At 49.0% G+C, this 12,180-nt stretch overlaps 1 protein-coding gene across 5 annotated transcripts in view; it reads right to left on the bottom strand.

Moving 5' to 3' along the window:
- The window catches only part of CAMKK1 (calcium/calmodulin dependent protein kinase kinase 1), a 90,329-nt gene that overhangs the window by 27,850 nt on the left and 50,299 nt on the right, over positions 1-12,180 (bottom strand). For all 5 annotated transcript variants that reach the window (XM_085078851.1, XM_085078852.1, XM_085078853.1 and 2 more), the window contains exons 5-9: positions 7,166-7,217; positions 6,463-6,596; positions 5,848-5,884; positions 3,573-3,594; positions 1,565-1,653 (exon numbers count right to left, since the gene is read on the bottom strand). In XM_085078851.1, the coding sequence (XP_084934977.1) occupies positions 1,565-1,653; positions 3,573-3,594; positions 5,848-5,884; positions 6,463-6,596; positions 7,166-7,217 (334 nt within the window). The remainder of the gene's footprint in view (positions 1-1,564; positions 1,654-3,572; positions 3,595-5,847; positions 5,885-6,462; positions 6,597-7,165; positions 7,218-12,180) is intronic.

The following is a 12,180-nucleotide window of genomic DNA, read 5'->3' as shown; positions in this document are numbered from 1 at the left end:
TCCAGAATAAAGCCTGAGTGAGAAGAGATCATTTAGAGCACATCACATTGTATGTATTTTTGGTGTTGTTTCTCCCCCTCATGCATTACCCTGCAGTCAGCAACACAAATTTTTATCTGTCATTTTATCATGCCATCACTTGCTATCATGGCATTTTCCTGCCAGTCTTCCCAGTCAGTTCTAACAACAACTATACTGAATAACTCAGTGCTACCACCCATCTCTCTTATTGTTCTCTACTCTTTTCCTGGTCATTTAGGAATATATTGAACAGCCCAGCCCACATTATGGATTCCTGTTTAACTGTACTAGTGACTTTTCTCCATTGTGAAAGCTGTATTCCAACTTTCCTGATTGTCTAGTTATTAATCCACAAAAGCCCATCCAACCTGAGAGACTTAGGAGATGCTTTATGAGCTACTGTCAACAGGTCTAATCAAAAGCTGTTTGGCAAAACACAAGGTAATGACAGGATCACCTTATCAATATATTTGCTGTCTCCTCTGGAAAACAATCAGACCTGCAAAGTGGGAATGGCCTCTGCAAAAGCTGTACTGCCTCTTCCCCAAATTCACCATAGGCAATTCTTTAGTGTATCAGTGTGCAGAGGAAGCAGTTGGTGGTGAGAGCACTGAACTCACAGAGGCTGCTTGCCTCTGGAGGATCAGGCAGGCATAGAGCCAAACTCAGCTCACCAGCAGCTGAGGTACAGAATCAGCAACTGCTCTCAGGATGCCAGCACACCTTGTGTCTCTCCAGTTCATGCCACTCCACCTTGTGTCTTCAGTTTAGGGACTCCTCTTCGCCCACCCCTGACAGGTGTGTGCCAGCAGGGACATGTCAATGACAACAGGGCCAGAAAAATCCCTGCTGTCATTTACAGACCTACTGTGGCCTCCCTGTACCCTGCAGAACAGGCTCTCAGCAATGAGTCTGGCCTCAGCCACACTGGGAGATGTCACCAAAAGAGATGATGACAATCAAATAGGCTACAAAGAGAAACCTTGCTCTGGAGTCTGGGCAGAGCCTGGGAACACACTTGATCCACCACCTCCCTGGGAGGGCACAGCAGGGCTGGGCTCTTGTCACTCCACAGCCCTGAGTGACAGGGAGTTGCTCAGATGGATTCTGGAAAGGGAGTGGACAAGTAAAGACATCCTCCCCATGCTGCTCACCAGCCCTGCCCATGGTCAGTGTTTGCCCTGCTAAGCTAGAGATAGGGATTTGTTCAAGTTGAAGCTGGCTGACTGACCCAGTCCATGACACTGCAAACACCCATTTTCTGACTCTGTTATTGCCTTCAAAGACAGCCTCCAAAAAGAAATAAATGGAAGAAAACAGAAAGGCACTATTTTCCTGATGTCCTTTCTAAGGGATCTGTGACACTTCCTGGGTGAACCTGAGCAGAGTGGGGCCAACCTCCAACAGCAACCCCATCACAGGTGATCCAAGGGGACCTCTCTGGCTCATCCAACAGCCCCCCAGAGTTGAGATGCCCCTCCCCAGCTGTGCAGGGGGCTGAGGTACACCCTCTGCAAAGCACTGCCAGTGCTGGGGTACTCACAGTACTCGATGCCCAGGACGATGTCTCGGAAGTAGAGCCGAGCCTGCTCCTCGCTGAAGGGCTGCTCACTGGGCACCTCCATGACAGGCCTGGTGGGAAGAGGGACAGCAACTCAGTGCTTAGCAGAATGGCAGTAACACCCCTTACTGGAGGGATATGTTCTCCATCACCGTGTCCCAGCACTGAGGGCCAGGCTCCCAAAAGGCTCTGGGTGCTGTGACACAGGATGGAGGAATGTTCATCCTTTCTGGACTTGGTGATGCTTTGGTTACTGAGTTTGGCTAGTGATGGGTGGCTTTGCATAGTCCCTGAGCCAGCATGAGCCACAGAGCCCTCATCATCATCAGGATTAACTGCTGATGTCTGGACAAAATAAGACAAACACTATTCACTGACAGCCCTAATGGGGAAAGAACAAAGCTGGACCTGGCCTTTGGTTTCCTGGTAAAGCTGCTCATGGCTGTGAGCAGCAGCATTCCCATGAGATCCCAGGCAGCAGTGGGGACAGTGCCTGTTGCTGTGCACTGACATCCTGCCTGCTGGGGCTCAGTCCTGATACAATACCAGTGTGCAGCTGGTCTACACTGAGTTAGAATCTAGACACGAACCACTGGCTCAGAGGTTAAATGGGAATATTTTCAGTGCATTATGCTAAACTGGCTTGAAAACCTATTTAGCTGCTCAGGATTCAACCAGAGCCCAGCCATTCAGCCCTGAGCAGCCAAGGTTACCTGGTCAGCTCCTCTCTCCTTTCCTTTGAATGCTGCCACTGCTGAGGGATGCACAGTCTCCTCTAAAAGCCCCTCTTCTGCCTGTGCCTGCTGAAAGCTGAGGGCAAAGAGGCTGTAAGAGCTAGTCAGAATCTCCTCTTCCCCCGTGGATGAATGGCTGGAGCTAAGGACTTCACTGCACTGGGGGCTAATTCTGCCTGTGCTCAGCAGCTTGGCTTTGCATTTGGACAGATGTCCACTGACTGGAGCTGGATTTGAGTGAGTGCTCCAGGGACACCATCCTGGCAAGCCAAAGGCTGGCAGAGAACAGCCTATTGCCAAAACCAGACTCTGTGGCTCTTCCCCTCAGCACCCAGCAGCAAATCCTTCCTGCAGCATTTCCCTCTTCTCTCTTGCTGCCCATTTGATTGATGACCTTAATCTCTCATTTGCATTTTCCTGCCACTGCCTTCCCTCCCTCTTCACGCACATTCTTCTGTTGCTGAAACCAGGGAGAAATAATGAGAGTGCAGGGCTGGCAGAGCCACTAATGGAGTCTAATTGCCTCCTGCCAGAGGCAGCCAGGCTGCACTTGGATGAGCCACAGGTTCCCTGGCCTCAGCTGTTAACAGGAGCTCCCTCTCCTACAGGATAGACATCAGCCTGATCACCAGGGAGACTGGGGAGCCTCTTGCCAACAATCTACTGGAGCTGGCAGCTTCTTCATGGGGCCAGAGAGAAAAACCTTTGGGAATCTCCTCCATCCTGGGCACAGCAATCATGGCCTCACTGTGACTCTGCACAGCTGCAGAATCAGTGCAGGTGTAGCAAAGAGCAGTGAGGAGCCTCCCACCACCTTACTCCTTCCTCTACTAGGCACAAAAAATGTGCCAACAGAATGGATTCCCACGAGAGGTTAGTGCTGGGGGCAAAATAAGGCAGTGGGTGGCAAGTAAATCTTGATACAACCACACACCCCTTGTGCCACTGGAAGTCATGATGTGCTGGAACCCAGCAGAATATTCCTATTTAAACCTTTTCTTCCAGGCACCTGATGAGGAATTGGCATAAAATTTGTTTTCCAGATCAGAGTCTGGCATCAGGACATGTCATCCCAGCCCATTTCTATTCACCACATCCTTCCAGGCTGTAGCAGTGCAAAGGCAACTACAGCTGGGTTTTGCCTCCCCTGCAGACAGGGTTTGCCCCAGTGGACATATCAAACCTCCATTTCACATGGGAAGATAATGATGAACACCAAAACTTTCAACAGCAGGGATCCCAGGTGGGTTACTTACCCTTTTCTCATGAGGTCAAACACTGCAAGAAAAGGAAATAAACCATGAATGAAAGAGAAGAGCAGACCGAGCTTATTTGTTATTCATCACCTACAAAAACACATCCATTCCCATACCTGCAAAATCAATTTATCTCCACTCATTTCTCTTCCCTCACCCATGACAAGGACACCAGAGGATGCAAAATGAAAATATTCATCTCTTCAGCACAGACAAATATCCTCCCTCCCGCCAGCTCTGTACAGGGAGACAGCGGGTGCTAATTTATCAGCCATGGTGCTGCTGCTCTGGGTGTCAGCCCTTGTTGATTGGAGCCCTGTTGTACCTCCAAGGGAGGGTGTTTGGTGTGATATTTCTGCTAAATTGCTGATAGCGAAGGAGATGCTGTAAGAACATGCTGCTCCATTTCTGCTGTGTCAATCAGCAGCACAGCTACAGCTCTGTCAGAGCCAAACAATCCCTGGCAGAAGTGACTGGAGAGGATTTGTTGGTGCGAGTTGAGGTTTGCAGAGCACATGAGTTTGTGTGTCTGATTAGGGGACAGGGGGAAAGTGCTTTTCTGATTGTGTTCTGCAAGCAGGAGAAGGATCTGCTTTTATCTAGAGTAGGAGAGCTCTTTCCCCGTGAATTATATGAGTATTTCTTGCACCTCTCAAGAAATCTGAGCAGATCCCCTCCCCAAAGCACCAGGGGTGTGGGATCCTCTGAAGCTACAAACACAACAGAGCAGCCTGAACTGGCTCATCTGAAGAAGCTGCAGCTTGTGGCAGCATTTCATTATTCAACCACCCTGCAGGTTGCTCAGTGCCTGCTGACATCCCATCCCAGATCCCTTCCCAGTGACCACACAGCCAAGTGCTCACAGCAGTGCCTGATCCCAGCAGCCATGGGCAAAGAGCAAACACCACTTCCTCTAGATCTACTTTGCCATGGGGGTCATTTTTGGAAGGAGAAAGTTGCAGTTCTCATTAGCTGGGTCAGCAGCAGGAGGGAGCAAACCCACTTGCAAGAGGTTCAGCCCTGAGCAGGGCTGAGCATCCATAGCTTCTCCTTCTGCCAAGAGAACTGCAGACGCTGGAGCTTGATGTGCCTGAACTACTCACGGGATCCCAGGAAGAGGAAAGGGGTGATGGAGCAGGGACAACAGGGACACAGGCACTGCTCATCACTCAGGGACCAGCACAACCGCCAGTGGGATTAAGAGATTCCCCACCTGTCCTGCTGCTATTGCTGGGATTGTTCACTTGCTCCACAGGAAGAGCTTAGTTTAGATTTGGGGTTTTTTTTCCCTCTGCAGCTTTCTACCTCAACTCTCCCCTCTCCTCCATCCTTGGGAGTTCAGCCCTTCAAACAACAGCCCTCAACCACCCTCCCCACCACGAGAGCCGTCACTTTGTCATGCTGCCAGATGCCACTGGGGCTTCTGCCCAAAGGGAAAAGTGGCCTTTCAAAGGCAAATTGCTTCATTTGCTAGGCTGAGTCCTCCTTCACAGCAGCTTCAAAAGTGTCCCATAATTATTTCATGAGGAGCCTTTTGAACCTGCCTCATCAGGAAACAGTTTGGGGAAGTAGAGATGTAAAAGGTCAGCCATCTCCTCCTCTGGCCCATCTCAGAGGGCACCTCAGGGCCTCCCAGGCCCATCCCTCAATGTTTTACCCAAATAGGGGTTAGGCTGTAGCTGGCACTTTCAAGGTGTTGGGGGAGAGGAAGACAAAATGCGTGGAATTCCCTTGCCTTCTGCATAAACACCCAGTCAAGCATGGCCTCCCATGGGAGCAACTCACCAAAGGCAGGAGTACTGCTCCCTCAGGAGGTCCTGAGGTTTAGCAGGGTGGTCAGTGTCCCTGCAGGGAGCACAGGGAACACTCCCAGACAAGACTGGAGTGACTCTGGAGTCACTACCACTATCCACAGCCTACAGAAGTCTCATACTGGGAGGACAAGGAAACCATCCTGCACACCCTTCCCCTCCCTCCTGGCTCTGGGACTGGAATCAACCTTAGAGAGGGGAGGGCAGAGCAGCTGTCAGGTCTTTTTAGCGTCCCCATGGCAAAGAGATGTGCACAGCTGTACTGACACGAGGTTGCCTTACCCTACTGCACGGGGCCTTTCCATCCCAGCTGCATCTACAGGCGTTTTAACTTGGCAGAAAAAAATAAGTCTGCTGAAGTTGGAACAAGTTTCCTCCCGTATTGACCCCGAGTCCTGGCACGTGTCACTTGCATCACTAGGCCTAAGCCCAGATGGTTCTGTTAGCTTATGAGACTCACATACCCATGTACAAGTTGTCCTCTGCAGGATCATCAAGGACCTGAGAGATAACAGAGAAATAAGGGGGAAAGTGAAAAACAGCAGGAAAAAAAGATATTTTTAAGCAAGTAACACTCCCAGTACACTGTGTTGAGCTGCAGAACACTGAGAACAAGTTAGGCTAATATTTAGAGAGTCCTGCAGAGTGGGGTTTTGAAGGACACAGATTTTCCTGTCTCCAGGAAAATCTGGATTTCTGCCTGTATTTGGAGAAACAGCCTACCAATAAAGGCATTGCTTGTCCTAATCTGACCTCAGTCAATAATGAAAATGGCACCAAGCCTTGCACTTGTGCACCTTCCCAGGCTTGTCTGCACACAAGTTTCAGTGATCAAAGCTCACTGCTATTTCTACCAGCACAGTGAGCTGCCTTTGCCTGGCACCAGCCCAGAGCCCAGGGTGAGTGTGCAGTTTGTCCTACACAATCAGTATGACTTTGCTTGGAATCACCAGCCTAAATTTCTGAACATCTATTTTAAAGCAATGCTGGCTGAAGTAGGAGCAGTTGAAGAAAGATCCTCTTGTTGCAATACAAACCATGCTTGTTTTAGCATAACTGAGGGTGGAGAAGCAGCTCACCTCTATCAGCTTAACGATATTAACATGGTCCAGCTTCTTTAGGATGGCTATTTCCTGATAGACTCTGTCCAGAGGTGCCATGGATTTGGGCTGCTCTCCAGAGGATGCTTTTGACCCTCTGGGAGGAGGTCGACCTGCAAGTGTGACAGCACAGTGAAGAATTCCTCATTTGGCAGCAGCATCTGTTCACAGGATGAGCAGCTCTGGGCCCCTCTGCAGGTATCTCCAGCTATTCTGGAAGATCTCATCACCTTGTTCTCATCCCAAAGCATTGCAGTCTCCCACCTGGAACTGAGATCTCCAAACCCCATTCAGAGCAGCTGCTCCCAACTTCCCAGATGGGCTGGGGGAATCCCATGGCCACTGGAGCCAGGAGCTGCCCCAGAACTAGAAGAGACTCTGAAAGGAGGGGAACTACCCTGCCTAACTTCCAGTGTCTAATTAGGCTTTATAAATGGTGAACATGGAAGAGTCACCACTTGAAAGAGACTCACAAAAATCAGAGCCAGGAATCTAATTACTGAGTGTGCTGAATTTCCCTGTGGCTGTATCTTCCCCCTCACCACCCACTGCATTTTAACCAGCTCCCAACTACATGGGCAGCTTTCACAGGAGGCCAAGTTCTGCAGTCCTTGCAGACAATGTTTCTACAGAGAGATTTGGCTGGGGACAACAGGCAGACCTCTAAATGTGAGATACTCACGTGGAAATCCATACTGCTTCAAGAGCTTCTTTTTGGAGAGGACTTTCATAGCCTGGAGGAAGAAAAAAAAGCAGTGTTAAAACTGATCAAGAGCCAAAGAGCTCATTGCTGTGACCTGGGAATATGCTGGGCATCAGGGACTGGCTCAGGGCTGTTCCTCAGCCCAAAGGAGGGTCCTGCTTCGTGGTGCCCACAACAGGCAGACACTGACCCAGGCTTTCCTAAAAGCACTGCTAACCACTTGTCCCACTCATTTTTCCCCATGAAAAATACTGATTTTTAATTGGACAAAGAAAAAGAAGCCAAATTTCCGCATTTGGGGCAGAAGCTTGAAGGAAGAAGTGGGTTCCTCTGGCTGACCTGCTGTTTTGGATGATGTTACAGCCATGCTCCAGGTCAGAGACCCTTCAAGGCTACTTCACCTTATGCTTTGCTTTGTCAGGAGGTATAGAAGCAAACTGAACTCAGGCAGCTGAGGGGTGGGAGGGGATCAGGGTAATTTTTCCTGCCATCCAGCTGGCATTAGCATAGTGGCAAAAGGCAATCTGAACTTAATAAACAGTCTCTGTGCCTCCATCTGCTCTTTGCATTAGTAACCTTTTGGAGGGCCACTCAAACCCCCCGAGTGGCCCAGCAGATGAATGTTTAATGAGAAACCAGCTCATGGTACAATTTGCTTAGGAAAACAGTCTGTGCTTCCAGGAGCTGGGATGGTCATTCACTCTTTCCCTAGCCTAAGCAGTTACTCCTATTAATAAAGCATCCAATATGTAATTCACACTGGAGTGATCCCTACAAAATCTAACTAACCAAGGAGTCCAGCAGGACACAGCCAAACACACAGGAATTTTACATTAATACCACAGAGGCAGGGTCTCTGCATGCTACCCGTTTTTAATATATATACCAGGAACAGGTCACCAAACCCATTCCATGAGCTCCTTGCCAAGCTGTTTTTCCTGGCAACAATGGCACCACATGCCCCAATATTCCCACCTCCTGTCAGTGCTCCCACTGCAGCCAGGTTCATGGCTTGCTGAAAGGATTGTTGTTGTTTTTGGTACTGATCCAGTGAAATCCTCTGGATTTGCACCCGTGTAATTGAGAAGAGACACTGTGCAATGTCTCAATCCTGCCTGACAGCTTCAAACCAACTGTTGGAAATGATGGTGTTGAGAGACAGACTCAGAAGTGCTTATCTTTGACTTAGCACAGCTCTGTGTCCAATAGAGGCAGCCAAATGACTCATGGTCTGCTGAAAGAGGATCCAAGATGTGCACAACCACCTCCAAATACGGCCAGGACCAAGCCTGGAGGACTTCCTACGCTCCCCACTTTTATCTCTCCATAATTAAAATTTATGAGAAAAATCAAGGGAATCAGTACATCCATTTCTCTTTAAACTATTGCCAACCCAGGAGGAGAAGGCTCCAATCCCATCTTGGGTCCTTGCTGCCTTCTGGCAAGGAGCTTTAGAAAAAGGAAAAAATAGAAGATGCAATTTGCTGCTGAAAGCTCCCAAGCTGCATCAGTGCTTGGGAGGCCTCAGCCTGAGGAATTAAACCATCTCCATTAGCCATGCCCATATCATGATAGTCCTTTTTGGGAGAGGCTGGAGGGAGCAGGAAGGTATAGAGAGGAGCAACAGCTAAGACAAGAATTGCTCTCAGGGACAGAAATGGGGAAACAGGAGCTTCTGCTGTCACCCCAACTCCTTGAAGGACACTTGAGGGGCAATGGGGGGGTTACTGCATCATAGGTGAGCTGACTGCAAACCACCACTACTGCTGGGGAAGAACAACCTGGATGTGTTTACACCAATTTTGAAGCACCAGTATCTGCTACTGCACAAGCAGGGCAGGGCAGAAGAGAGTACCTGTCGCACCGTGCTGACAAACTCAAACAGGGACGAAAAGCCAAGTTCATCATGTAACAGACCAGAGCCACTTAATTATCACAAGAGCAGGGAGGAGGGCACGTGGCTGTGAAGCCTCACTTTAATTACAGTGAGCTGGCAGGACCAGGCTTCCTCCTGAATTGTGGCTGCTGTAATGGGAGCATCTCAGGGATGCTTCAGCAAACCTCTCCTTCCGGGCTCACATGCATGACAGAGCCAAAGACATTTGTACTCACAGGCAGAGCTAATTACCAAGATAATGCCTTTCTGATAAAGAACCAGCTCAGAGCCAAGCTAAGGGATTTTCCCTTTGCACAGGCAAGTGTTGCTTTAGCCTTGTCAGGAAAAGAGGGATCCTGGAGATTTCCTCCACACATCCTCCTCCTGACTATTCACACATGGACATGGGTCTTGACATTTCCCTTTGAGAAGCAGCAGGAACCATGTGCTTTTCTCTGATGTATGTTTATTATCTAAGTTTACTGCTCTCTTCCTATCAGCCTTACAGCTGGGAACCACAGGGAAGCTGCCTGAGGGAAAGGAGATCCCAGGCTTGTGGAGAGGAGGAATGCCTGGACACAGCAGCTTTCACAACAGCGAGACCACAAGCTGGGGGTAATGACAACTGCAAAACGGCCATTAGTTTTGAGAGGGAAGGGTGACAAAATGATTGAGCCAAGGGAACTTATCACCTGTCTTTTGTGATGCTCTCACAGCACTTAGAATGTAATTTTATTTGCTAAGGGAGAAAGGGCTGCAAGGGCAGAAGCCCTGTACACAGCCCCTACCTGCAGCTCCCAGGGGAGTGGGATGATGCTCAGAGGTCCCCAGTAACCACCTAAATCCTCTGCTAGTGGTTGAGGGCACACTGTGAGAATGCTGAACAGACCAGAGAGTGTTTCCAGCCCTCCCTCACCTCTCCTGCTTGACAACAACATCCCTCAAAGTGGCTGAGAGGGAAGCTCTGCTGGGAGAGAGGAGTGTTATGAACTGGAAGAAAATCCTAAACCAGACAGGCTTAGCTGCCAATGGCCTTAAAACCCTGCTCCTGTGTTTGTCACCTTTGGTACCATCAACAGAATTCCATCATCAAGCTGTGCCCTATCCACACCATGCCAGCACAGCAGGGATGCCCTCCTGCCTCCAGATGCCCCCCGAGAATCCTGCTGTCACCCCAGGTGACCCAGCCCCTCACAAGCCCACAGCTGAACAGCACGGGGTGTTAGAGCAAGCCAGAGATCACTTCCCTGCTTCTCATCACTGCAGAGTGCAGCTGGCAGTGGTTCAGCAGCTGTTATGTGAGCAAGAGGATGAGAAACACAGGAGCTGTGCCTCCCCTTCCCGCCTGGATGACAACCAAAGTGGATTCTCCAGGGGCTGGAAAGTTCAAGGCTTGCTGCTGGCCACCTTCTCAGCAGCAGCCCTTTGTTCAGCCACTGCTTTTAGAGACTTGGAAGGAATTTCTCCCCATCACTGAGGCTTGGTAAGAAACAGCCCTCCATGCAAAGGTTGTTAGGTACAAACAGAGGCAGAGAGCACAATCACACAAATCTTGTTTCTTAGGAAACAAGATTAAAAAAGAAGAATAAAAAAAAGAAAAATCCACTGACAACCTAAATGCTATTGCCTTATTCCAACAGTAGCATAACAAATGCCCATCATAACCCCTTTTCTTTGCAGCTGATTTAGAGATTGAAAATAAGAGGAAGACATGACCTGAGGCATCAAAGAATCAAATTCCATCAGCACAATGACTCCAATCTAGATCTCTCCCTGGACACATTTGCCTTTGCTTTTTATTTGCTGCTTTTTCACAGAACTTGGCCTTTGTTTTTTCCCCTAGTCACCATCAAAATATCTCCTTCAAACTGAGACACTGAAACCTTTCCAGTGTAAAGGGCTCCCTGGCAGAGCCCCACAGAAGCTGCTGTAACAGCTTCATGTGCCCCAGGAGCAGCAGGGTCCTCTGCTCTGGCAGCCAGCTCTGCTTTCCAGTGGGGTCTCCTCCTGGGAGGAAGCACTGGGGCACAAACCTGGTGCTGAAATTCCAGTTTCCATGGTCTAACACATTCCCTGCATCCCCTGATGGGAGCCAGCACACTTTTACAGCCCTCTCAGGCACTGTGGGTGCTCACAGCAACCAAGGGCAAAGCTCTTAGAAGCACTCTCTCATCTTTAATGGAAGGTAAAAAACCGACTAAGTAAACACAGCCCATCTACATTTTTTCCCAAATGTGGTGATTGAACTTTTTTCTTGAGAGATTTTCCTAATTCTAGGCCAGATCCGAAATTCATTAAAGCAGCAGCAATCTTTCCTTTTGCTTTGACAGAAGCTATATTCAGTTCTTGGTACCTATAAACTCTGCCTTTTTGAAGGAAGCTAGCAAAGGGTCCCACACCTCAGCATGAATCAGGAGCCACACTCTGAATTACACCCCAAAATAAACTTTTTCCTGCTTCCTTTACAATTTCAGCCGTTGTTATTGCAGCGGCTATAGTTTAAAGACAATAAAGAAGGCAGCAACACCCTGGCCTCCTGCTAAACCACTGCAAATGTAAATCAGTTATAGAACCAGCACATCATATAATGGTTTGGGTTGGAAGGGACCTTAAAGTTCATCAATTCCAACTTCCTGCCACAGGCAAGGACAGCTTCCACTAAAACAGAGTGCTCCAAGCCCCATCCAACCCAGCCTTGCTCACCAAAGGCCAACCAAGGGCTGATTTCCTCCAATTACCTCTTACTTCTTTTTAACACCTGAGACAAAAAACACCCTTCAGAGCTAAATTTCCAGCTATTAGAATCACAGTTGCTTCTATTAACTGCTGGTAAGAGGCATTACTGCTGAGGAACAGCCCGAGCTGGGAAGGATAAGCAGGATGGAAGTTGTCTCAGCTCTGGGAGAGCACAAGGGTCAGGCACACCAGGCAGGTGAGGAGCTAAGCAACCATTAGCCAGTTATGCAATTGGCAGTGTTCCTCCGAAGCTTTGAAAAGTCTGCCAGCTCCTGAGCTGGTTTAATGTCTTGGAAAAGCGGAGGTGTCTCCATCACGGCTTTTTCTCCCAGAAAACACAAGCATGGGCAGCTGGGAGGATGAGGAATGCCAGGTATGTGAC

This window comes from Lichenostomus cassidix, chromosome 19 (assembly GCF_008360975.1).
Source record: "Lichenostomus cassidix isolate B80296 chromosome 19, HeHo_3.0, whole genome shotgun sequence".
Classification (NCBI taxonomy): domain Eukaryota; kingdom Metazoa; phylum Chordata; class Aves; order Passeriformes; family Meliphagidae; genus Lichenostomus; species Lichenostomus cassidix.
This window is presented reverse-complemented; position numbering and strand designations above follow the sequence as displayed.